Source organism: Dermacentor silvarum, chromosome 1, assembly GCF_013339745.2.
Source record: "Dermacentor silvarum isolate Dsil-2018 chromosome 1, BIME_Dsil_1.4, whole genome shotgun sequence".
Classification (NCBI taxonomy): domain Eukaryota; kingdom Metazoa; phylum Arthropoda; class Arachnida; order Ixodida; family Ixodidae; genus Dermacentor; species Dermacentor silvarum.
The window spans coordinates 132,047,393-132,073,144 of record NC_051154.1 but is presented as its reverse complement, the minus strand read 5'-3'; the positions used below and the strand labels follow the sequence as shown (position 1 = coordinate 132,073,144).

Below are 25,752 nucleotides of genomic sequence, written 5' to 3'. Positions count from 1 at the left end.
TAAAACCTGCCTTATAGGTGTTTTGAGGTAATTAGCTTTCTGTGGCATAGTGAATGCGTTGATCATTTGAAGCCCAGGCAAGCAAGCAGCAACTAGAATATGATAGGCGACAAGGTGCGAGAGGCACTTTACTGAATGAATGAAAACACCCCTGAATGTCTTTTGAAATGCCAATGTTCCTTTTTCTAGCTTAGCATCAGCTGCATTGATGGTGTAATGGGTGTGGTTTTTGGCTATATTGTGTGCTCAGAGAGGGGGCACTACATTTTAACAATCATTAGCAAAAGTATAATTGAGCATATGGTGCTCAAATAAACACTAGAAGTAAATACTCTAGAAGCTGTGCACACAGCAAAACCATAGTGAACCTAGGCCATGTTTTACTTTTCTGTAAACATATCAAGGCTAAATAAAGGACAACTGCATGTTAGAATAATTAGACGTGCGTTTAGAATAATTAGACGTGCGTGCTGACACAATAATGGTAGCCACTGACAGAGCAAAAAGGAAGTGTGAAATGCTTCTTCCTGCCAATTAAAACAAACACAGCTGCAATAATACTGATGCAAAAATACCAAGGTCACCATTTCGCGTACTGTTCGTGTTCACTCTTGTAATTGCTGCTGTTGATCCTACACAGTTGAAGGGCATGTGACCACGATCATGCACAACTACAGTTAGTGACCATGTGATAAAGTGAAGCGAGTTTAGTAATCACACTTGCTGTCAAGTGCATTTCTGTAGTGAGTGTCGCTAAACTTTCTTGTGTCATAACCAACAAATGATAACTCATGACTGTGATAGACTGCAAACTGGAGCACTGCACTAGCTCAAGCTTACCCAAAAAGCCCGAGCAGGGCTCGAGCTGGGCTCGGGTCTAGAAGCTTTGGGCTCGTCAGGCTTGGGTTTCAGTCGGGCCCATAATAGGTCCAGTTATGGTATTTGTAACTTCGCAAGACCTTCGACTGTAAACATTGCTGCCCTAACAGAATTTGGAGTCAGTGGCATCTGTCAGCCTATGGGGAAGCAGGAGCAGGCAGGCCATACAGTAGTGATACACTCCACTGATTAGTGTACGTCAGCAGTGCCCCCTGGTGTCTGGCAAAATGGTACCAGTGGCCACTTACACCCACGTATGCCCCATTTTTTAAAATCTTCTTGACACTGGAAAATTCTGGTCAAAGAAGTTCCCAGGTTATTTTAAGACCTCGAATTCCTTGAGGTGAACTTTGCACTCAGATGAGAGACGGACGACAACATTCAAATGCAGGTGGTGAGATGAGTGACAGTGCCCTGCCGGCCAATAAATGGAAGCACATTACCTGGGTGGAGAGTGGTTACGAAGGATGAATTTTATGATGGCAAGGCATAAGAAAATGAGAAAAAAAAAAGTCAAATTATAAATTAAATTAAATTCTGGGGTCTTGCATGCCAAAATTACGATGTGATTATGAGGCATGCTGTAGTGGGGGACTCCGGATTAATTTTAACGTGCACCAAAATATAAGTAGATGAGTGTGTTTTGCATTTCGCCCCCATTGAAATGCCGACGACGAATTAGACAGATTTATAATGGTGTCAAGGGCACCAAACAGAATACACAAGAGAAGAGGATGTATAACGGTGATAGATATTTCCTTGTCAGAATGGAATTAATTTCACTGTGATGGTATTGAAGAGATGGGACACCCGATTGAATAGTGGAAGCCTCACAGAAAAAATGTTTCCTAGATAGACAGTCTTTAGCTGCCTAAAGTATTCTTCGTAATAGCAGCCACAAGCACAAGTAGTGAAAATATTTCTGTGCAGCTGGTTACATTTTTAAAGATTAAACTATATTATGTTTATGCACAAAAATATTTAGACTTTTGGAGGCAGTGAATATTGTGCCGCCTTGTATTGCCTTACCTTTGGACATTTTAATACAAAAACAAATATGAAACACATTTAAAACACTTTCTTAGAGGAATAAAATAATATATTAACACAGTGGCAAATAAATGCTGGGATGTATGTTCACAAATTATGCTGTGTGCTAAGGCATAGTGCAACTCGCTACTTTTCCATTTAATTTCTTTGTTCTTTGTTCAAGCGAAATGAACAATGTGCCATAGTTTCTAACATAATTAGACCAAAAAATTGAATTTACACTTTCAAGTATTCTTGGACAAACACTCCAAATTAACGCGGATGCTGCAAAACCTTGCAATGTTGATGAAGGGGATGTGACCAAAAAAAAAAAATGCATTTTTTAAACAAGGTTTTTACAGGTTTAGATGGCGCAGCTCTTGTGTTCATTGACTTGTATTCATTCTTTCTGAAGCTATGCGAGTTTGTTGGGAATTGGCGTGAACGAAGAACAGAAAAAAAAAAAAAGAAACTGTGCTGTCTATGCTTAACCCTTTCACTGCCGTTTTTTTTTCTGACTGCTCCTCACCCCCTGCCAGGTATTTTTTTCATGTTGGTTCAGTGAAAATTTCATGCTAGTAATGCACCATGATACTCCACAGGACAGGTAAAGATATTCATCAGCAGTTCTTGAATTTCTTCGTCCGTCAAAGCGCGGACGCACGTGGCGCGTTGACTCGCCATGGCTGCTGCGCTCTGCCGAGACGAAGCGACGCGGATGTAAACACGTGCGCTCCATCTGTTGTCTAAAATTTAATTTACAAGTTCTATGTGTTTAGGTGACCTCTCCATGGACGGCAGGACATGAACGCAATTTTTTTTTGCACGAGTTGTCTCTGGAGTGGCAGGGAGTGAGTATTCTCGGGAGTAGCAGGGGGTGCGCGTGGGTGGTTTCACGTGTTATCTCGGTAGTGGCAGTTAAAGGGTTGATAACCTACATACAGTCGAATCTCGGTAATTCAAACTCGAAGGGGCTCGAAAATTTGTTCGATTTAAAAGAAGTTCGAATTAAAGGATATATTTTTGAAGTATTCGAGCACCATAGCACAATGCATGAACGGTGCGAGTCGTGAAATATCGCGGCGCGCAAGTGCATAGCGAGAGCAACCGTCCACGCCGGTCAACGCTCGGTTCCCAATACGGCAGAAAACGAAACTTCTGGGAGCGGACGGCGCTGGCATGGCGACGGGCGGGCGCGTGCGGAGACCGTCGAAGGTGAGGGAGGAGGGCGGCAGGGAAGTGGATTTGGCCTCGGCAACTCCGCCGCTTCGGTGGTAGTGGCTTCGGTGGCTCCCCTTGCCCTCTCTCTCAACTCTCTCACAGCTCCCCCATCTTCGACTGTCTTCCTGCGCACCCGCTGCCGTGCCGGCAACGCCGGTACAGTCGGCCCAGCGCAAATTAGCCCGCTCCCTGAAGTTTCGTTTTCTGGCGTTATCGGGAAGCGAGCGTTTGCCGGCGTGGGCAGTTTTGTTGGCCGGACTGGGCCTCCGCCGCTGCATTAAGGGGTCTCTCCTATGCTTTTGCTCTATGGCGGTGTCGAAGCAATGCCAGTCGGAGGCGCCGCCGAGTTATTTGGCGCGCTGCTGAGAGCATTGTCGGTCCACAGTATGTTCGAATTAACCGTAGCAAATGCTTTCGCGTTTGAATTACCGAGCGTTTTCGCCCATTGAAATACACATAACTTTGACGGGACCACAGCGTCAGTTCGAATAAACTGGCAGTTCGAATTAAGCGTGTTCGAATTAACGAGATTCAACTGTATTACAATAAAAGTTGACAGAGCCGAAATTCACTCATATTATAAACAAAAATACTTGAATTGCTGACCGAGAAATTGACATTATAGAATGAAGCTGGATAAAGCAATAAAATTTCCCTGTTTCGGATGACAATGCTGTCACACATGAGTGTTACCCTTGCATGAACAATGAGCTAGAAGAGCTTCTAGCAGCGGCATCATACGGTATCCAGAAAGCCTGTGGACCAGCATATTTAAATTTACAATCCCACCAATTTTATTTGCTTGAAGTCTAGCAATGTATGTCCCAATGGTTCTCTGAAATTTTAGAGAGATGAAATGGCTAGCAGTGTGTACAAGAGTAGTAACCTATGCCTTTGGTGTATGTTTCAGAGTAACTAGTATTTGGTAAATATAGCATGGGTGTTCATATCGCACAGCAATGCACGAGCGTAATGTACAGAGGATGTATTTTTTCTCATTATTTTTTTACTAGTTCACTTGTCAGCAGCAACTCCAGTGGAAAACCTTACAGGCAAATCTGTCTCTAGCAAAAAAGCTCTGTGCTGCAGGTACCTACACAATAACAGAGAACTGGACCATGCTTCGTTTAGGCTCAAGGGCTAACAGACAGAACCGGATCGGGCCGGGCCGGGTACGGGCCAGGTTTGAAAACACCGGGCCGGGCTCAGGCGCACCAGTGCATGGCACTTTCGGGCTCAGGCTGGGCCTGGGCCAGAAGAAACGGCCCGTGCAGTGCTCTACTGCAAACAACAAGTGATACTTGCTCAAAGTGATGCCAAATTTGCCCATGAGACGACGTTATAAGCTGCAACATGGCTCCAGGTTGTACGAATATTATACTATGGTGTCCTTGCATCATTAATAAAGAAAAAACAATATATCATTTCCTTATGCCAACATTTACAGCTGCCTCATTACATGAAAATCTTTCATGGAATCTTAGCCTAAACAGCATAGCCTTATGGCGTATTCCATTGGGCGAACAGGAGCACTCAAAAGCGTTCCCAAAGTGCTCTCTTAAAAAAAAAAAAAAATTATGGGGTTTTACGTGCCAAAACCACGATCTGATTATGAGGCACGCCGTAGCGGGGGGACTCCGGATATTTGGACCACGTGGGGTTCTTTAACGTGCACCTAAATCTAAGCACACGGGTGTTTTTGCATTTCGCCCAAAGTGCTCTCTTAAGAATAGCTGCGTTCCAATGAGCGAACAGGAGCATTTTGGCGACGCCAAGAGCAGTCGAGAGCAGTTTTGCGCTGCTCCCGTGCGAAAAGTAGAGTCGAAAGGAAGTCACATGATGCAAACACATCATATCCTCTTATTTTGGTTGTGTTTACATTGTTTTGGTTCAGTGTGCCACAGCAATGGTGGCTGAGAAGCAAAGTTCGCGTGATAATTATTACTGGAATGTAAACAACCTGGTCATGTGATACACATTTGCCTTCGCACCTGCTCTTGGAGTGCATGGAACGTATCATTGAGGGAGCAAGCAGTCGCACTCTCTTGGTGCTATTGCTCTGCTCTTTGCCTCTGCTCCTGTTCTGCCAATGGAATGTGCCATTAGTTCCTCCAGGCAAATAAGGAAAATAATTTTTGTCCAGTTTATGGACACCTGCTGAAGGACACATGGAACCATGTACACTTAATTAAATTAGCGTTTGGTGTTTTCATTGTTTTTGTTTCCACTCCAGTTTTTCCGTGTGCCTCAGTCTTGCAGCACAGTTTTTTTTTCTTCCAATTCCATGTAGAATTGTTTTACAGTGAGTATATTTCAGCTTCCTACAATACCAAATTAGACCAAAGGTCTTGCTAATATATGAAGATTTTCACTGAAGCATGGTTCAGCTTAATCTAGCGGCTTTCAATCAACACACATGCAATGCTGTAAAAACACTTCTGTAACATCCATGATGGTTTTGCCATCCTCACAAAACATTTCAACATATTCTGTCTGGCCAAGTCAACATAACCTGTACAGTGCATACAACTATGGTAGGTATGGTGAACTGGTAGGGCAAAAAAATCTTTTTGTGTAAGGCTGCAAAACAAAGGTCGTAATCATTGTTTCTGGGCTAAAGTGACCAACACAAATAAGTGCTAATAAAAAAAATTGAATGGCCTTGGCCAGTGTGACACGCACAAATTTTGTAAATGGTGTGTTAAAGTGCATGCTTTTGCAGTATTATTGCAAGAATGTGAATGAATACATGCAAGCAAGCTTATGGGATTATTGGACTAATGACATCTCCTTCTGTTACTTCAGCTTTAGTGGGCCAAGTAGAAGTGCTTCTAATTATTACATATTTAAAGTGAATTTGCACCTTTTGGGACTTAAGGACATAAATAAATTGAAAGGTCAAGGTATATGGAATCAAATTAACAGTAGTCAAATATGGCAGTGCATCCAAGTGACTACACATGCTTTCCAGCAAGAAAAAGTACCTTGTGTAAATACAGCATGATGTGATTTGATGATCTATAGTTTCATGTTCAAATGAAAGTAAAAATGAAATTGTGGTGAAGGCTCAGTGTAAACTACTAAAGTTTTTTCTAAAACAAGCAAGATGTATCAAGGGTTGGTACGGTTTGGTGGAATAAGCATTGCAATTGCCACATTGACGTTGGTACTGAACAGAAAGAGAAATAGCTCTACTGCCAAGGTCCAAATACCTGCTACAAAAATTAAAACACTGCAAATAGTCATGGGCCTCTGTGCCACAACAGTTGCACAAATGTATGCAATAAGCAAGTCGCACACTAACTTGTGTTGGCAAGGCTCCAGCCGGACAGCAGCACTGCGGTCAAAACATAGGGTGCAAGAATCTTCACGAACACTACTGTGCCTTAGCTTCTCCATACGAATGTGCCTGGTAAAGAAATAAGGACAGTTAGTTAACTTGAGCCTATAGCCAGTGGAGTGACAAAGTATGACACTATGCAGCCAGAAAGAAAGTTTAGGAATAAAACTCTAAATGTAACTAACCTCATTGACCTAATAAATCACTACTGCTACACTCAATATGTGCCTCTTGGCATGAAAGCGTGTTAGAAGATATTCAGACTGTCTGGTTACTTGCTTTCGTGTCACCCATACTGACAACAGCTTTAGAGTTATTACAGTTATAGCTATAGGATTTTATGTTGACTTAAACATCACTATGTGTTGTTTGATTCCTCGAGATCGGAACATCAGAATTCTACACTGATGACGAATGTATGGCCTTGGCACACTGATAGAGACCTGAATAGAAACATGATAATTATTTGACTTCTAGAGGACTCGCTGTGCTATCAGTACCAGAGTGTCTCTCTGTCTTTAAAAAATTATCACTTGCAAATTTATTTACTGTCAATATCTCAAAGGGGACTTTACATGAAGGGGACTTTTGATAAAGTGCAGTCACCCTTATAAGTGAAAGATTTATCTTAAACTACACCATTATAGTTCTCTTCTGCATTTACCTGGCTATGCTGCACAGCAATCATATACACCCACTACTGTACTACATGCTATCACTACAAAGGGATTCCAGACACCCACCCCATTTCCACATATAATCTGAATGCAAATTTAGGCCAAAAGAATCCACCATCTTAACAAACTGACAGATCTGAGCTTATGCTTGCAAAATTATGCTCAATCATAACTGTTCTATGTATAAAATAATCAAACAAAATTTGAAATCACAGCAGCTTGCAAAGCTGCTGGCTTAGTCATGCTTCAATTCCTGCCATTTGACGCATCTGTGCCAGCTGCCACGACAAGTTGGCAAGAGAGAACCTTGCCTCCTATTTGACATTAAAAAAATGGAAAGGGTATGAAATACAATAAGAAAAAGCGCAAAATATTGTAGATACATTCTAGCTCCTTAACTGCAAGCTAGAGTAATGAAAGAGCATGCTAAAATATTGCATGATAATTACTGTAAAACATTGTGAAAAAAAAAGTATGCATAAAAATAGTCCTCCTTTCATTATGTGTCACCCTCCCCCTTACAAAAAAGAATACCAAAAAACAGAAAAGCTATATTAGCACAAAATACAATTTCCAAGAGAGAGCAAATTAATTGCTGCTGCAAATGCTATATTTTTAGCATTTCTTAATAAGCAAACATATGTTCAATAGTTTCATCTTTCTTTAACACAAGCACTTTTCTGTTCATGCTTATAGCTAATTGTATCTCTGCGAGCTGAGCATTCCTTTAAAGGCCTTTTTTACTGCTGCCAAGAAAACTATTTTTTTATGAACTTTGTTCCACTGAGTCATTTTGTTACAAGTGACACACAGCCATGTGAATTCACTGACACTGCTCTATGGAGAGAGAGATTTTTTTGTGTTCTTAGTGCCTAGATAAATATATCTGACACTGACAATCAATGGCACCAGCACTGGAAGCAGTTATCTGTCACTGCAAAGAAGAGGGATTGTTTTCGATCACCATTTGATTTAGGTGCCCCACTTTCCATTCCACCAACCACTTGCCATCACACTGGGGTAAGTGATGGCTAGTCAACAGATGAGCGATTCTTGCAGCGCTGTGCAAACACCGCAGGAGCGGTCCTTCCTTTTTTGCTGGCATGTTGTGCTGCAGTGCTTCGAACACTCTTCTGTATGTTTCACTGTTGGGATGTCCCATTCATGACCGCTGTTCCCTGATTGGAACTGGTGTGATCAGGCTGTATCACATTCAAACCTCCCTTAGTAAATGACGTCCTGCTCAGAGGTATCACGGTCTCCCTTACTTTGTAAATGGCTTGCCTCCCTTTGGAGAGGTTGAGCGCGTGCATGCAGTGGCACATCAGCACACAGATTAGTACAAGAGAAGAGGCAGCTCCTTATAGGACTTCGCGTGCTCGAACGCACAGTGCTTGCTGGTGCACGAGTAGCACACCGTAGACAGAAGACCACAACAACTACTTATCTCAAGTGCAATCTCATCCATTGTTTTTCATAGAGCTAAAGCCTCAACAGCACGTACAAATTGAACATTGTCGCTTCAAGGTATCTGGATATGAAATTGCGATCAAAAGTTCCAGTGTCATATTTCACATCTAGTGGCAAATACACTCTGGGCCTCACCTAGGCAGAATAATTTTGTCCTCCTCGGACAGGTGGGCAAAAGAATTAAAGCAAGAGAACTGAACTCCACTAGGTGGAAACTTGAACGGTGAGCGGCCAAAGTTGAACTCGCACTGCTGAAATGTCATGAAACTGGCAGCAGCAAAGAAGCCGGACCTGAAAAATAATAGCAAGTAAACAAACAAACACATGAGCAAGCAAGCAGACATAATTGCCTTATCGATCAGCTAAACATACTTTTCCCAGGAATGAAATGACTACAATCCCGTTCAGGCACCTATTATATCCGTCTGTTCAAAATTTGGTTTAGGCACATTTCTTGCATTTTCAGGATCATTGAATTGACTTGAAGCTTATTTGTCCTGCCTGCTCACAGGAATGCAAACAGAGGCTAAAGGCTACATAGCCTGACAAAAGGCATCTGCTTCTATTACAGTCTGACATGCAAGTGGATGAACACAATGATTAAAAGAGACAGCAGAAGAACAGGTAAAAAATTTTGAATGTTTTAACTTCATTTTGTCCAGAAATACGGGCTTCATGTCCAAAGTCGGATATTTCACGTATGGGAACAAAATCAACTGGTATTTCAAGTGTAGTGTACTTGGGAAACATCCAGCTATTTCAGAAATTTGTCCAATATAAATAATTTCTGTAAAAAAACTATTAAAAAGGACTTTTCATTACAGCATCCCAAATATCGTATGGTTCCACTCAGAATTTATAGATTACTGTGCCAATCACTGAAGTGCCACACTGTGTACAATTCCTTTTCCCTGCTTTCAGCACCTGCCAGGCAAAGTCTGTAGTGTGTGCTTTCATGCAGTACACAATGGAGAGAAGCCACACGAGACATTGCCTGCCACATGTAACCACTCTTTGCTGTATCATAACGAGCGTGAAGATGTTTAACCAGCGGTCTCTGATCAAAAAGAGGCCATTCCACATGTGGCATGCATACTACGGAGTTCACCTGGCAGGCACAGCAGGTAATGGAAAGGAGTCATATTTTCGCATGGTTTCTAGCCATACTTTGAAAACTGACAGTAATTTAGTAGCACTGCCAGCACTGTCAGGTGATGACCTAAGGGGAAAGCGAGAACAGCATTGACAAAAACATGGAAGGCAGAGCAGGCAGGGTGTCAGAAGAGGTGAAAGAGGGTCCTTCATACCCTTTTATTTTTTGTGGTTATACCTTAAACACAGAAACAGATAAAAGCAAGTAGTCATTATAATTGTCAACACAATCTGTCATTTATTTTATTATATAATTGCTACTATGGCTCCCTAATTTTGCAATGTCTTATTCTGTGCAACACAACTAATCAGCTATTTAGGTAAAGAATCCCTACTTTTCTTTCCCTTATAAAATGTATAAACTATTGATTTGCTAAGTTAGGGTTTTCAGTGTAGCATTTCTTGAGCCTCCTCATGGCAATGGATGTATAATTAAAGCTCAGAAGTCAGATGTGACAGGCTGAAATGCTTGTGCAAACATAAGCTAAGGCAGACAAAAGAAAATTGTATAATTAGAACTTGTAATCAATTTATTAGTGGAGAACAAGGCTTGTCCCTATGACACGTCTACATCACGGCAAGAATAGTAATTAGTGGCTTTGGCATTGCGCTGCTAAGCATGAGGTGGCGAGATAACATCCTGGTCACCACGGCTGCATTTCGGTGGGGGCGAAATGCAAAAACGCCTGTGTGCTATATGCTTTGGGGCTGACATAACAAACATTTTTGTCATTTTTGGATGACGGGTTGTAAAGAAAATGTTTAAAATTACCTGCACTGTTAAACTATATGAAGCCCAGACAATGAAAAGAAAGTATAGGGGAAAATAAACTTTTCTTTAAAAATTGAAATGTAAAAGTTACGAATGAGGGTTAAATTTGCATTGCAATAAGCTTCATATTCTTAATAAATAAAAATATAAAATAGACTAAAAGACAGCTTGTCACAAGTGGGAGCAATACCCTTGCACAAAATAGAGTTTATACTTTCCCTTAAATTTCGTCAATTAAAAATATGAAGCTCATCACAGATTTAACCCTCATTCATAATAATTTCTATATATTTGAATAGAAAAAGAAAAAGTTATTTTCCCCTATGCATTCCTTGGCTTCACTGTCTACTGGCTTCATATGGCTGTTACTAAAGCACGATTCCCCTGGTTCCCTATTCTTCTCGCTCATTGCACTGCTAAAGCATATGAAAAAAATTCTCAATTTAGCAAGCAGGTGGCTACAAGTATGATTTTGTATAACAAACATTTAGTTGTAGGTGTTATGTAAAAACAGGCTAAAAATGCTTGATAACTGTAAATTGTCAGAGAGAAACAAATGGTGGTAAATGATAAGGATGATAAGGGGCATTTTCCCACCTCTGACGAAAACATTTTTTCAATAAGGCCACTTTGCAAAATTAAATTAATGCAAAATGCCAAGAAAATATTTTATGCTGTATCAACAGCTAGGCCACTTTTATATCAATCACAGGAGCATGAGAAACATGTCCCAAAATAGCATACAAATGGAGATAAAAAAAATGAATGGAAGTATAAGCAAATCTTTTTTGCAACTGCAGCATTTGTAATTAGATACTTGTGATCAGAACGCAACACTACCTTATTTTTGCGTGTATAACCTGCAGCAAAAATTAAAAAATTTAACAGCAAAGTCCAAGTGCGGGCAATGTGCGAATTTCGCCTAGAGGTGTGGCTTCATGGCAACGCGACGTGTAACTTCACGGCAGAGCGGCGCACATTGCAGTGAAGCCACACCTCAAAGCAAGGTTCTCCTCCATTCAAAGTTTCATTATCTCCTAGGGAACCCTGCATTCTCCCCACCTCTGCGTGTTGAAGGTCCCTTCTCCCTTCCTTTGTGGTCGCCCATTTTCCTCCTCTTTACGCGTCGCCATTTTGCTTTTAGTAGTTAGCGAATAGCTCATGCGGCGCCGGCAAACTCGCAAGTCACCCGTTCCCGTGGCGGTCCTTCGGTCCGCGCGAAGCGCTTCGCGATATGGCAGTACGCCAAATAACCGCCGAGATTTTCGGCTCGATCACGTTTGCTTCGTTGCCTATGCGAGGGCTGCTCCGTCTGCGCCGCCATCCTCTGACGTGTGATTGCTAGTTGCGAAGTGATCCCAATCACTTCAAGTGACGGATCCGTCCGTGATCATGTCCGTCGTGTAATCCAGCTTTATCAGCATCACCAAAGAGAGAGAGGGTGGCGGGGGACCGAACCGCTGCAGGAAGATACGACGTGGACGAGTCGTGCACCCGCGAATTGAGACAGTCTTTGCAAAGGTGTGAGCGTTGTTGCATGCAGTTATTTCCGCGAGTTCTATGCGCAGATTTTTTCCTTTTTTTTCTTTCCCGGATGTTGTGATTGGGGGTGCGAGTTATATGTGCAAAAATACTGTAAATAATTTTGTACAAATTGCCTACATAATCTTCGAAACAAAAATTACAGTTCAAAAGCCAGCCTAGTGTCCCGTGTTGCAAATTATCACGAGACTGTTTTGCAGTAAGATTGCTTGGGCTTTCCTGGCTAGCATATGTTTATTATACAACACGAAAATTAATCTATGTATTTCATATTGTTTCATAATGCTGAATCTTTATGTTGGTTTTTCTTCTGCCCAATCATTTACTCTTTATTTATTTATTGAATATGTGACCACAAACAGCTTGGCGCCTTTGCTGTGGTGCACTGCGGTATGAATTGAATGGTGTATGTAGCAGCAAAAAAGCATACCACACAAAAAAAGAAAGTGAAAGACAATGAGAGCATTTAAATGGCACAGGCCCAATACACAAACTATACCATGTGTTTTATTTTAGCACCAACAGAATTTTTAAAAATCCCATGTGGCAATTAGAACAAATGCACTTATTGGGCTGGAGTACATGAAAAGGTATACATTACTTACACTGGAAAGCAATACAGACAAAAATTAACAAAATTTAGCTAATTAGCTTTTCAACTAAGTACTTTAGCACACATATTGCAATACACAAATTGAAATTAGTGATTTCACAAGACAGGTCAACCTGGAACAAATTTTGAAACAAGCACGAATTTTGAGATATGTGCAATCAAATTTGCCGTAAAAATGGACTGCTGTTCTACTTACCTTTTAACAAAACATATTTTTATGCATTGAAGCTCAAAAGTTACTGGAACACCAATGCATTTCATCGCACACTTTGGTAATGTATATCTCGGAACTCGTGTCATTCTCAGTATTCGTTCCAAGTGCAAAGACTTCAAAAGTCACCAGCTACAATTCGTTAATTGTTATATGTGGGGTAAAGTAATTAGTTTAAAACTTAATTACCATAACTTTGTTCATTAGTCAAATATTCAGTCTAATATACACTTTAATTTTTTGTGCAAATAATGTCTGCCTCTGTGAATAATCTAGCTCAAAAAAGTAGTATTTTGCTACATGTCATGGGTGATTTTTAAAAATTCTGTTAACAATAACATAATACACCTTGTATATTGTCACGTAGTAGTGACAGTGAAGAAAACAGTCGTAAAACTGTGTATGACGAAACTGGTTGTTTATTGGGCGAACCTGTGCCGACAAAAGCAAGCTACACTCAAAGCACAACGATAGCGGCGAACACAGTCAGCGATCGGCGAAAATCTGATTTGTGGCGAAACGCGTCGGCTTTTATACGTGAGTCATCGAAGGCTCCAGATTAATACCTGGTGCTCGCGTGTCTTCCAGAAAGTTCTAGACAATTCGCCTCGCTCATACAATTGGATTACATGAGCGTCAGTGACCACAGACGACGGATAGAAGCATCGATAACGTTTGAGAAGCTTCCGATGCAGGCGCGACTTGCGCCGAGCGATAACGTTTAACATTTGTTAGCCGGTGGAAAGCAGCCACCGGTGAAAGATAAACATGTATACGTGTCAATACCCTCCCTTTAAAAAGCATCGTCCCGATGCTACAAACAAACGCGAAAGCGAAAACAAAACCACGCGTACAGAAAAAAAAACATAACAAAGCAACAAAGGACCTAAGTTCGTCAGCGGGCGTAGACAGGCTTAAGACGCACCACGTGGATGACTTCAGGTCATGCGCGGCGTCACTGTGATTGCGAAATGCTGTCTGTCACGACTTTATATTCCAGTGCGCCAACACGTCAGATGATCTTATAGGGTCCGAAATAGCGACATAACAGTTTCTCGCTAAGTCCTCGTCGGTGTATCGGAGTCCAGATCCAAACACGGTCGCCGGGCTGGTACTCGACGTAGCGTCGTCAAAGATTGCAGTGTCAGCTGTCGGTCCTCTGCTGATTCTTGATGCGCAAGCGGGCGATCTGTCGACCTTCTTCGGCACGCTGCAAATAGGTGGCAACGTCGAGATTTTCTTCGTCGGTGACGTCCGGTAGCATGGTGTCAAGGGTCGTTGCCGGTTTCCTTCCGTAGACCAGGTTGAACGGCGCCATGTGCGTCGTTTCTTGCACGGCCGTGTTGTATGCGAAGGTCACGTACGGAAGGATGGCATCCCACGTCTTGTGTTCGACGTCGACGAACATTGCCAGCATGTCAGCGATGGTCTTATTTAGGCGCTCGGTGAGGCCATTCGTCTGCGGGTGGTAGGCGGTGGTCCGGCGATGGCTTGTCTGACTGTATCGCAGGATGGCTTGAGTTAGTTCTGCCGTAAAGGCCATGCCTATGTGGTGATGAGGACTTCTGGGGCACCGTGACGCAGGAGGATGTTCTCAACGAACAATCGGGCTACCTCGACGGCACTGCCTTTGGGCAAGGCTTTTGTTTCGGTGTAGCGGGTGAGGTAGTCTGTAGCTACAACGATCCATTTATTCCCAGACGTCGACGTCGGAAAAGGCCCCAGTAAGTCTATCCCGATCTGCTGGAACGGTCGGCGAGGTGGCTCGATCGGCTGTAGAAGTCCGGCTGGCCTTGTCGGCGGTGTTTTGCGTCGCTGACAGTCTCAGCATGTTCTTAAGTAATGGGTGACGTCGGCTGAGAGGCGAGGCCAGTAGTATTTTTCTCGTATCCTCGCGAGCATGCGGGAAAAACCGAGGTGTCCAGCCGTTGGGTCGTCATGGAGAGCTTGCAGAACCTCTAGACGCAATGCTGAGGGTACCACGAGGAGGTAGTTGGCTCGGAGAGGCGAGAAGTTCTTTAGGAGAATGTCGTTTTGCAAGAAAAACAACGCCAATCCTCGCCTGACCGCCTTTGGCACAATGACGGTCTTGCCTTCCAGGTAGTCTACAAGGCTCCTTAGTTCTGGGTCGGCTTGCTGTTGTTCGGTGAATTCGTCGGCACTGATGGGTCTCAAGAAAGTGTCCCAGCACCTCCACCAGATGTCACGTAGTAGTGACAGTGAAGAAAACGGTCGTAAAACTGTGTATGACAAAACTGGTTGTTTATTGGGCGAACCTGTGCCCACAAAAGCAAGCTACACTCAAAGCACAACGATAGCGGCGAACACAGTCGGCGATCGTCGAAAATCTGATTTGTGGCGAAACGCGTCGGCTTTTATACGCGAGTCATCGAAGGTTCCAGATTAATCCCTGGTGCCCGCGTGTCTTCCAGAAAGTTCTAGACAATTCGCCTCGCTCATACAATCAGATTACATGATCGTCGGTGACCACAGACGACGGATAGAAGCATCGATAACGTTCGAGAAGCTTCCGATGCAGGCGCGACCTGCACTGAGCGATAACGTTTAACATTTGTTAGCCGGTGGAAAGCGGCCACCGGTGAAAGATAAACATGTATGCGTGTCAATATACAGTGGAATCTTGCTGAAACGATCTTCGCGGGAACTGGAAAATAAAACGTATCATCCAAAATCGCATTATCCAAAGAAGCTCTAAAAAGTAAGAAAACAGGCTTACTTGGTGATGAACTCGCTAGCAAAGCTCCCTGTGGCATCTAGTGCTTCCTGTGGTGTCTAGTGATACTGCTCTACATAACAAGCGCATTATGCGAAGCAGCATCACTCTAAGATGAAGGCGGTAGTACGAGAATAACACCAGTTCCCCACGCGTATGTCACTGAAGGGGCAGCTCTCATTGGTCTTCTTCGCTCGTAGCTCATTTCCCACCACAGCACGAAAAAACCTGCTTCACGGCAGCTTCTGTGGCGCGCGTTTTTCCGCTAGGATGACTGGCCCTTAACACGTTGTTTGTGGGTCGTTAGAATGTAATTTAATCTAGTACACTTGAATATAAAGCTAAGAGTTTCAGAAATACCAGTTTGCAGTTGTATTATCCAATTTCAGGTGAAAACGCAATTGTATCAACCGTATCAAAATGCATTACTCCTATCCATTGCTCCTTTCCCAGCCCTGGTTGGTTGGGAAAAAAAAAAAAGTATTATTCCGAAAAACGTATTACGTAGAATCGTATCAACGAGATTCCACTGTGTACACATCTACACATACAAAGACATACACAAAAATATAAACCAAAGAGAAGTAAATGAAAGGACAAATAAAAGAATGGTAGAAAAAAATGGCAAGCTCGACCGTGTATCTTAACACAGGGATGAGCCATGCTGTTCATAGCATCCTCAGAGAAGTGTATGACATGAATATATTGTAAGACGACGACCGGTACGAAGGCAGAGCCCTTGTATATCAACGCAGCCACGCGAGCCAGCCAGTGAGCACCAACCCGACAAACTATGATGATTATGAAGATGGGTATATACAGATGAAGACGATGTACTACACAGTTAGTTCTCATACTAACTCCCCCCATCCACCCCCCCCCCCCCCCCCCCCACGAAAGCGGCCGGCAAAGCAGCAAGTCAGAAATGGTACGAACGCCGAAGATACGGCTTCAGGCAAGAGACGTGAACGATTTCGGTGCTGAGGCAACGGCGGTCAGTAGCTGAGCTAACAGGAGTAACACGATAGTTTACGGCAGATGTTCTTTCAAGCACGGTGTACGGGCCGAGATACCTGTGAAGAAATTTTTCACAGAGCCCCGGTACTCGAACAAGTGTCCACAGGAGCACTTCGTCGCCTGGGCGGAACGAAATGGCACAATGTGTCGCATCAAAATATCTATAGTGCCTATGTCAAGGAGGTTGTACATGATTTGTCAGCGGTTCAATAGACTCTTGAGGAGGGTGTGGGACAGATAAAACAGGGACGACCTGCGACAGAAAGTAGGAACATGAAAACTGATTGCGGTTGGCAGTGCAGTTGAGTGTATGGCCCCATGCACTAGCTTGTGCAGGAAGCGCATGTCATGGACAAGTCGTCGCTGTGATAGGGAACCAATACAAATGAGCTCCACAATCCTCTCATACCAGAAATAGACACGGTGTAGGTACCAATTGTAATATATCCTGATGAATTTCTTTTGAATGCATTCTATTGAGGCAGACAGGTACTCAGGCAGAGAGGTACTGAGGTAGGCAGTCCCAGAAAACAGAGCTGTACTCTACCTTAAAGTGCACTAGAGCACGGTACAGTGTAAGATTATTACAGTTTATTGCCATGCTTCTTTTCTAACCCTAGTCATGGGCTTAGAAAAGGGTTGTTGGTACAGTATAGACCACTTATAATGTAACCGTTTATAGTGCAGAACTGGCTACAACGCGGCCTTTTCCGACTCCCGTTTACCCTCCCATAGAACTCCATGTATATGCATACCGCTTATAGTGCAGCCGCGTGAGACGTAATACTGGTTATAATGCAGCTTCCACGGGAAAATCACGCCGACAAGGGCGGCAGCGAGCATGCTTCTCATCAAGGTGCGCCCACCGATGGGAGAGGAGATCAACGAGGGCGATGCGGAGGAGGAGCATGAGACGCGGAGCAAACGAACAAAAAAAAAAAAAAAAAATGCGCGCGTAGGTTGTCTAGGGGACAGAGAAACCTTTGCTCGGCTGCTTATCAGCAGTGGTGCTTTTTGCACGGAACGCGGCTTCAGTTTCGGTGCACCCGTCGTGATCCGCGTCGTGAAGCGCAGATATCGCGAGAGCGACGCTGTCAATTTAAGCAGTGTTCTGCAAATTTAGTTTAGAGCTACAGTAAAACTTCTTTAATTCGACTCTTGTTAATTTGGAAAATAGGTTAATTCGGACTCGTCCTCTAGTCCCGGCCGGCATATGCATTATTCAGTGCAATCAAACTCTCATTAATTCGGACTTATTTGGCCGCACATCGGTTAATTCGGACTACTTTCAGAGCTCGGTGAGCGAGGAGCGCCGCAAATGTGTGACGCAGAAGAGCAAGAGCGGCGCTAGTGTCCAACCGAAACAAAGGAGCCTACATGCAAGCGCTGTTTGTACAGCGCTTGCATGTAGGCTCCCTAGTTTCTGTAGGCTCCCTAGTGTAGGCTCCCTAGTTTCTGTAGGCTCCCTAGTGTCTTTCAAGCCTGTATTCTTGCGTTTACCGCCGCGCATAACACCGCGTTGACCGCGGGCTTTTGTAATTGGGTAGTCGTCATCCACGATCGCGTCGATAGCGGCCGTGGTTTTCTCCGCAGCGGTTGCGGCAAAAAGCAGTTTTGTTTTTACCCGGTACACGCGTCGGCCGCGTGCTTAAAAAACTGTGTAGTCGCCATCGACAATCGCGTAGATAGCGACCCCGGTTTCGACTGCAGTTGTTGCAGCGAATGGTAGTTAATTCGTCCAGACTCGGTGCGTGCGTCGGGCGCTTGCCTTCAGCACCGCAAAGTCGCCGTTCATATTCACGTCGATAGCGGTCACGGTTTCTTCCGCAGCGGTTGCGGTGAACAGTTGTTTTGTTTTGACTCGGTGCAAAGCTGTCGAGCTTAAAGAGCACCGGCTACATCACGATTATGTTTTCGCCAGCTCACTGGCGAAAACGTAATCGCGATGTGCACGTGATAGTACAAAGCGTGTCTACATGCTTGGTCTACAGGTTTTGCATACGTGCAGGGCTTGAAAATCGTTGTTTTGGTTATAGTGCGGTACCGCTTATAGTGCAGATATTCGCGACTCCGGCGACTTACGTTATAAGCGGTCTACACTGTACATATCTACGTGAATACTTGGGGACAGTGTGAAAACAAAAAACAAAAACAAGACAAGATTAGACACCACGAGCTCTTGTCTTGTCTGATCATGTCCTGCTGTTTTGCACTGTCCCCAGTTATTCACACAGATGGGCTTACAGCTGACCTTAGGGGTGGCTCACTGCATAACTTCAACATAGCCTCTCAACATAGTCATGTATATGCTCGACCACAAACACTAGAAAGAAGTGCAATGTCACATGTAATCAGTATTCTTTGTTGTATTTTTTGTTTATGAATTTTTTTATGAGGGGTCAAAGGCACGGGAGATGGACTTGTGACTTTGTAGGCAAAAACAACTTACTTCGCATTCTGAAAGACTTGAGTGTTTGGAGGCAGGGGCTCCCCATTGAGGTAAAATGTAATCTGGAATGCTTTCATGTCAAGCAAGGTGCCCAGGATGTCACCTGCAAAGAAAGCACATACTATCTTCAACATCGAAGTTTTCATGCTCTTTCCGTGAAAATCACCCTCTTAGGGGTTTGTACTAAAAGTCCCACAAAAGCAGGCAAAACTTCTTTTGGGAACTGACGCAGAACATTAAAGTAAAAGAAAGGTCAATTTAAAATTAAAAAGTAAGAAATATCGTTTATATGGACAAAAGAGACAACTACTCAGCCAATATCACTGCCAAGAAGTTACAGCTAACAAAAATATACTTCCAACATCCAGGGGAGGCTCTAGAGGGGGCCGAGATGCAGTGGCCTACCCCAATACTTCCTCCTGCCCTCCCATCGCCTTCCTCCTTCTACCATGTAGTGGCAAGTGGTAGAGTGCTCTCGTGCAACTCCTAAAAAAATGGGGAATCCTGTTCTGACCCCGAACAGAAGTACCCTGACGCAGTCCTTGCCATCTTTTCTTTGCAGCCTGTAGCTTGCTGTGGGTGTCAAATGGAGTGCTGTGGATGTTGAATGGAGTGCCTCCCTTTTCATGAAAGTTCTATGTGAGAATATTATTTGTGCCTAAATTCCATACAGTAGCGCACCCAGGATCTCTGCCAGGGGGGGGGGGTGACAGTTTGCCTTAGTTTGCCAATACCATCTAAACAGCACTAATTTCAATGTCCTCACAAGAAATTGTCGAAAAATCAGCTTTTTGCGCAAGTTTGCGAGTGTGGAGACGATTGCGCATCTTACGTACATCTTAGTTGCAGTACTCAAAGGCGCAAGGAAAGAAAAGGGTTAAACAAAAGGGGGGCTAACTCGGCCTCAGGGGGGAAGAGGTTAGAACCCTCGAAACTAACCCCCCCCCCCCCCCCTGGTGCGCCACTGGCTCCATAATTTATCGGTGAAGGAGAAAAAAAAAATTAGGCACCTTGCATACGACTCTAGCCACCTGTATAAATAATAACAAAAAATGTTGCACCTATAAGTTTGTACATGTATTTGCTGCTCCCAGAACAAAAACATGAATAACATTCAGCAATACACTGGTTGCCAATACCACCTCACTTTGTGCAGTCACAATGCCACAATGGAAAAAAAAAAAAACAATTAAAATTCAGCCTGAAAATAACATTCTGCAAGCTCAACAAGTCATCAAATGCCGAGAACTTTTCATTGAAATGTAAATATTCCCCAGTATTATTTATGCAGCTTTTTAGATTAAAGGCAAGCAACGACTGTAGCATGGTCCTGGCTGTAGTAATTACAAAGGAAATTTTATGGTCCCATTAAAAAAAAAACCTACAGTGAAATTGCAGTGCAAGCCAATTATCATTTTTGAGCCAGCATTACAGAGTAATAAAACATTTACATCTGCCATATCATTTTCAATAAACGATGGTAATTCACAGCTGAAGGTGAAGAAAGGCAACAGAAATGAGCCTATTATGCTAACATCACTTGGAATCATCAACACACAAAATAGTGCATTGATATATTCCTTTGATGCCATTCTAAAATAACAGATCACGTGAAGTTCTAATGTTTCGGCATCAATACTTTCAGTACTACTTGAGGTGATGCCTCAGAGAAGAAGAAAGAGGGGCTGCTTGATGCAAAAGACGATATCTCAGCTTGACCCAAACTTACCTGGTTTCCAGCAAGGGTGGTTATGGCTTTGGCTCAACGCATTGTACCAGATAAGTTGCCGGCACCCATCATAAGCAATTGAGAACTCGTCATCACCAATTCCGTAACCCTCCTGCACAAACAATTCCATAGAGATACCATTTTCATGTGAACAAACCAATAGTGCTAACATATGCACAGGCCGATTACACAGAAATGCACAAATACAGGGTTCTATGGTGATGAATATGGGGGAGCAAAAATGTTGCTTTCAAAAGCAACCTGCTTACATTTATCAGACTCCATCAATTTTAATCACAATTTTATCAAATCCTATGTGTTATGAACATGTGCATCCAATTTTTATAAAGACCACAAGAATGGCAAAGTAACTTAAACATACTGCAGCAACCTTAATTTCATATGAACTTAGTGAAATTTAGCTTTCATACATGTCTTGACCCCCTTGGGCTTAATCCTAGATAATCTGATCAGTTAAGATGAACATACATTTATATGTCTTAAAGAAAAGTCTGATAATGCAGAGATCATTAAATAGCAAGAAAACAAGTGAGCAGAGCAAGACTATGCTTACGTGATTAAGAAACTTGCTTTCTCGGGTGGCCCAGCCAATTTGCATTACACCTGAAGTGACAATTAAGGCCTCATAGTACCAGACGCCAGAGTCCACTTGAAAGGTGCAGCGTACACTTTCAAATGATGATGCGTCACATCGTGCCTGGAGGGTGAAAAATTAAGAGTCATCATGGCAATCTGTGGCTTTGTTTCCTCTAAATCTAGCATTTCGTGAAACAATGCACTGGAACCTTTTATGGCCAGGTGCATTTTACACACTTCACTTTGAATCTGGTCAGAAGTTGACTTTAACTTCATTTCCTTGGCATTTGCATTTATTGCACTGACTATTACACTGTATGTTATATTGTACCTTTTAAATCATCTCTAAAATAAAGCATTGTTATTATTATTATTATTATTATTATTATTATTATTATTATTATTATTAGTTTTTGTTTTCCTGTGCACCAGCACCCAGACCTCAGTGCCAGACCTGGGCCCATTGAATAAATTATTGATTGATCGATTGATTGATTATTACTATTATGTTACGTTGGTCAGATGGAAAACTTGAGCTGCGCAAAAATGCACCATGAAATATTCATATATGCCATTTCTCTTGTCTGCTTAAGTTTTACAGCTAAACTTTGCCAGGGTGTAGTAATAAAAACAAAAACAGAAAAATTTTTGAAACTTTAGAAATAAAAGACTTGTGTCGTCCCATCAAGTCTAATATAGCGTTTCCTATTATGACAGCTTACATTTACTATTATGACATTTATTATTATTATTATTATTATTTACTATTATTATTGTATTATTACATTTACTATTATGACAGCTTACATATCTACATATCTGTGCTGAAAAAAGAATTATTATAATAATAAATAAATAAGTACAGAATAATAATACTAATACTAAAAGTGACCACTTCCACTCACAATTTCCTTTCGCCTCTAACAGTGGTCCACCATCTGTTATTGAATAACAGTGTATTGAATAGTTTTCGATGTGGCAAGCAAAAATAATATCAACGTATGTACCTTATCTTTCAGTGTGCTTTCATCACATTTGTCAAAATTTATACTGCATTACAAAATGAAGTCAATACGTGTCAATGAGATGCACAGATGGTATGGTAAAAAAATTGCAGAACAGGCTACTGGGTTAAATATATATTTTATGTATTTTCATTTAAAAGCTATTTAAAGCACTTAATATGCAAGCATTATAAGCATTCTTTATTCATGACCCGTCACGGGTGGCTCAGTGGTTGCTGTGTTCTGCTAACATGCACAAGGTTGCAGTTTAAATTCCTGGCTGCCACAGCCACATTCCAATGGGGACAGAATGCAAAAACACTCATGTACTCTGATTTAGGCACATGTCTTAGAAAGCCCCAGGTGGTCAAAATTATTCCAGAGCCCTCTACTATGGCACCTCTTGTAGCTCAGGTGATGCCTTGGGATGTTAAACCCAATTGATCGATTGACTGATTGACCGATCAATCAACCAATCCATCATATATTTAATGGTGCTATGAAGTGACCACTAGCATACAGATCTGTCAATAGGATTGTGAAATGACACCATGCTATGATTATAAATGCAGGCTTTATTAAAAGAAATAAATTTGTTTTATGCAAAGCTAATAAGGAAAACTAGTTTCTTACAAAACACATGTGGAGGCTATTGAGAAAAGGGAGAAAACCCTTTCTCAAATGTCACTGCTTTCTGTGATCTTGTATTTTATGTAGTAATTTAGCCTGAACATGCAGAAAGGATATGTTCATTTCGGTGCTTGACTTAACTGCTTTTAAAGTGAAGCTTTATATTTTTATATTTTCATTTTGCCTAGCCATATAAAGCTTCACTTTATCTTTATATGACTAGGTGAAATGAAAAAGCGTCTGTTAGTCGGCTGTCCACAGAAAACTATGATCGTCAGCATTGGCTCAAGCGTCGTCGTCGTCTTCCGCAGCTGGCTCGTTGGCGCCCCTTGGGTTGCGCTCGTGCTCGTGCACAGCATGCACTTGTGCCACTGCTCCCGCGTTTGTCGTCGTCTTCTTCCGCAGCTGGCTGCGTTGCCGCTCATCATTCCAGCGTAGAATTTCACTTGTTTTTTGTCGTCGTAATGCGGCAGCCTCGTTTATGGGGGTATGAGCCATTCATTGTCTTACGTAATGGACAGATTTAATTTTGAAGTAGTTTAATTTCGAAGAATCGCAAGTGACAATAGCGGGCGAATGCTGCTAACCACACCACCGAGCAAACTCGAGACATCTCATTGAACGCAAGCGACAACGGCGGACTGCGGGCATACATTGACGTTGCTCTCTCCATCGCAGCCGAACGTGTGTGCAACCTCATAATTGAGTAATACTTTAATGAACCCTCAGGATTAACCCAGTGATAAACACCGGGGCCGCACGTTTCAGCTTCGCTGGTTAACCATCTGTACGGAGTGCTTAGGCGGTGATCTTTTCCTTTATGTTGGGTGGTGCTTAACCACATTGGACTAATTATCCTTACAAGTTCTCGCAGTTTTTGCTAGGCACTGTCAAACTGCCTTCAGCTGTAACAGAATGGAAATGTCATGATGGCAGTGACTTACCACGAGACCATTTGAGGAGATTTTCAGATACTCGCTGACATCATTGCTGTTGAGCATGGCGTTAATGTTAGTTCGGTCAGTAACCTCGTATGTGTAACGACGTCCCTGCAACGATACACAAATGTTAACACTCCGACATGCTAGAACAAAGACTAATGACCAATACTTTAAAAACAAAATTTGCCATTAAAAAACAAGATTACATGAGATGCTATGGTTTTCTACACTTTCCCACTAGCACCCAAGACATCAAAATCAGAGCAGTAGAGTTAAATATCTACATCACAAAAGAACAAGCATTTTGTTGCTCCAGTTATCTTCTTTGTTGTAAACAACAGTGATGACATATGGCAAAACAGTATGCAAATGAGTGCAAATAGGATATTAGGGACTGCACCTACAGGCCCATTCTGGATAAAATTTTACACAGTCAGGTATCAGGTCATGCAGTGCCTGAACCAAAGCATGATGACTACACGAAAAAATTAACATGTTTGGCCCATTTCCTAGCTTATAACTGCTGTTCGCCATAAAAGAGCGAGAGTCATACATGTGAAACCCACAGGCAGCACAGCAAAAGTCCACCTATCTGCCCGTGACAGTCGCAAAATTTTATTACTTTACTTCCACGTATCCTATGAGCTATCCTTACAAGTGCGCCTTCTGCTCTGCGTCCAATACTCTCTACCATATGGTATGGGAGTGTGGGCAAAACCCATTGACACCACACATCACCGGATCAAACGTCGAGCAGTGGGAGGCCCAGCTGACAAGCCCGAGCCCTGAAGACCAGCATCGTCTGGTGAGCAGGGCCAAGCTATCAGCTCAGGCCCACGGCATTCTGGACTAGCGAGCCGCCCACCTTGGAAGATTTCGCCGTCAGCTTATTTCTATAAATAACGTTTATTCCTACTCCTCCTCAATTTATTGAATTGTCTACATTACTGAAGTGGCATCATCATCAAGGCATCTTACTGTTCATGGGTACAGTGCATAAATAAATATTCTTATATTCTTATGCAAATGGTAGACAAGGAAAGATACATGAGGAGGAGGTTTGTTCAGAGAGAGTGAAAAGGGAAAAACATGGCACCAGAAAGAGAGGGCAGAAGGGGCTCCTCTAGATAGGGCTAGATAGGGCCAATACTGTATTCAGTTGATGAAACTGATTTTTGACCCACTCTTGCCAGCATGTCTTTTGAACACTAGCAGTAATAAGAACTCTGCAGTCATGTGATTGCATGTGGCAATGTGATTGACAGTGGTGACAACGATACCCACAATGATTTTGTTGAGGACATTTGATGAGTGCATCCAATTCGAGTGCAGGGGAAGCTGGACCTTACACAATGCAAAAATGCTGTTCTCACATAATATTAGTGCCCAAGTGATGTTTTAGTACAGTGGCGAGAGAGTAGAAGAATGCATTTTCTGCAAACACACAGGGGCATTTGCAGTACCACATTCTGCAATGCATATGTATAATAAGAGGTAACGGCAACTCACCTCAAGTATGACTGCAAACGTGATTTGCATGTGAGGAAAAAGAACGAGTAAACAATTAGAAGTCACTCACAAAAAAAAAAAAAACTTACAATAATTCATTCCACTCTACACATGAAAAATATATAAACTATTTTGCACATAACATAATTTAGAGCCATAGTTGTACCTGCAACTTTAAACTTGGCAACATTTATTTATGGTTGCAGGATGGTGTATCAAGAGCTGAGTTACTGTGC

At 42.5% G+C, this 25,752-nt stretch overlaps 1 protein-coding gene across 1 annotated transcript in view; it reads right to left on the bottom strand.

Moving 5' to 3' along the window:
• The window catches only part of LOC119436046 (RING finger and SPRY domain-containing protein 1), a 74,598-nt gene that overhangs the window by 11,965 nt on the left and 36,881 nt on the right, over window positions 1-25,752 (bottom strand). The window contains exons 8-14 of the mRNA XM_037702784.2: window positions 25,517-25,527; window positions 24,011-24,115; window positions 21,410-21,553; window positions 20,836-20,947; window positions 19,107-19,209; window positions 8,752-8,907; window positions 6,434-6,538 (exon numbers count right to left, since the gene is read on the bottom strand). Of these exons, the coding sequence (XP_037558712.1) occupies window positions 6,434-6,538; window positions 8,752-8,907; window positions 19,107-19,209; window positions 20,836-20,947; window positions 21,410-21,553; window positions 24,011-24,115; window positions 25,517-25,527 (736 nt within the window). The remainder of the gene's footprint in view (window positions 1-6,433; window positions 6,539-8,751; window positions 8,908-19,106; window positions 19,210-20,835; window positions 20,948-21,409; window positions 21,554-24,010; window positions 24,116-25,516; window positions 25,528-25,752) is intronic.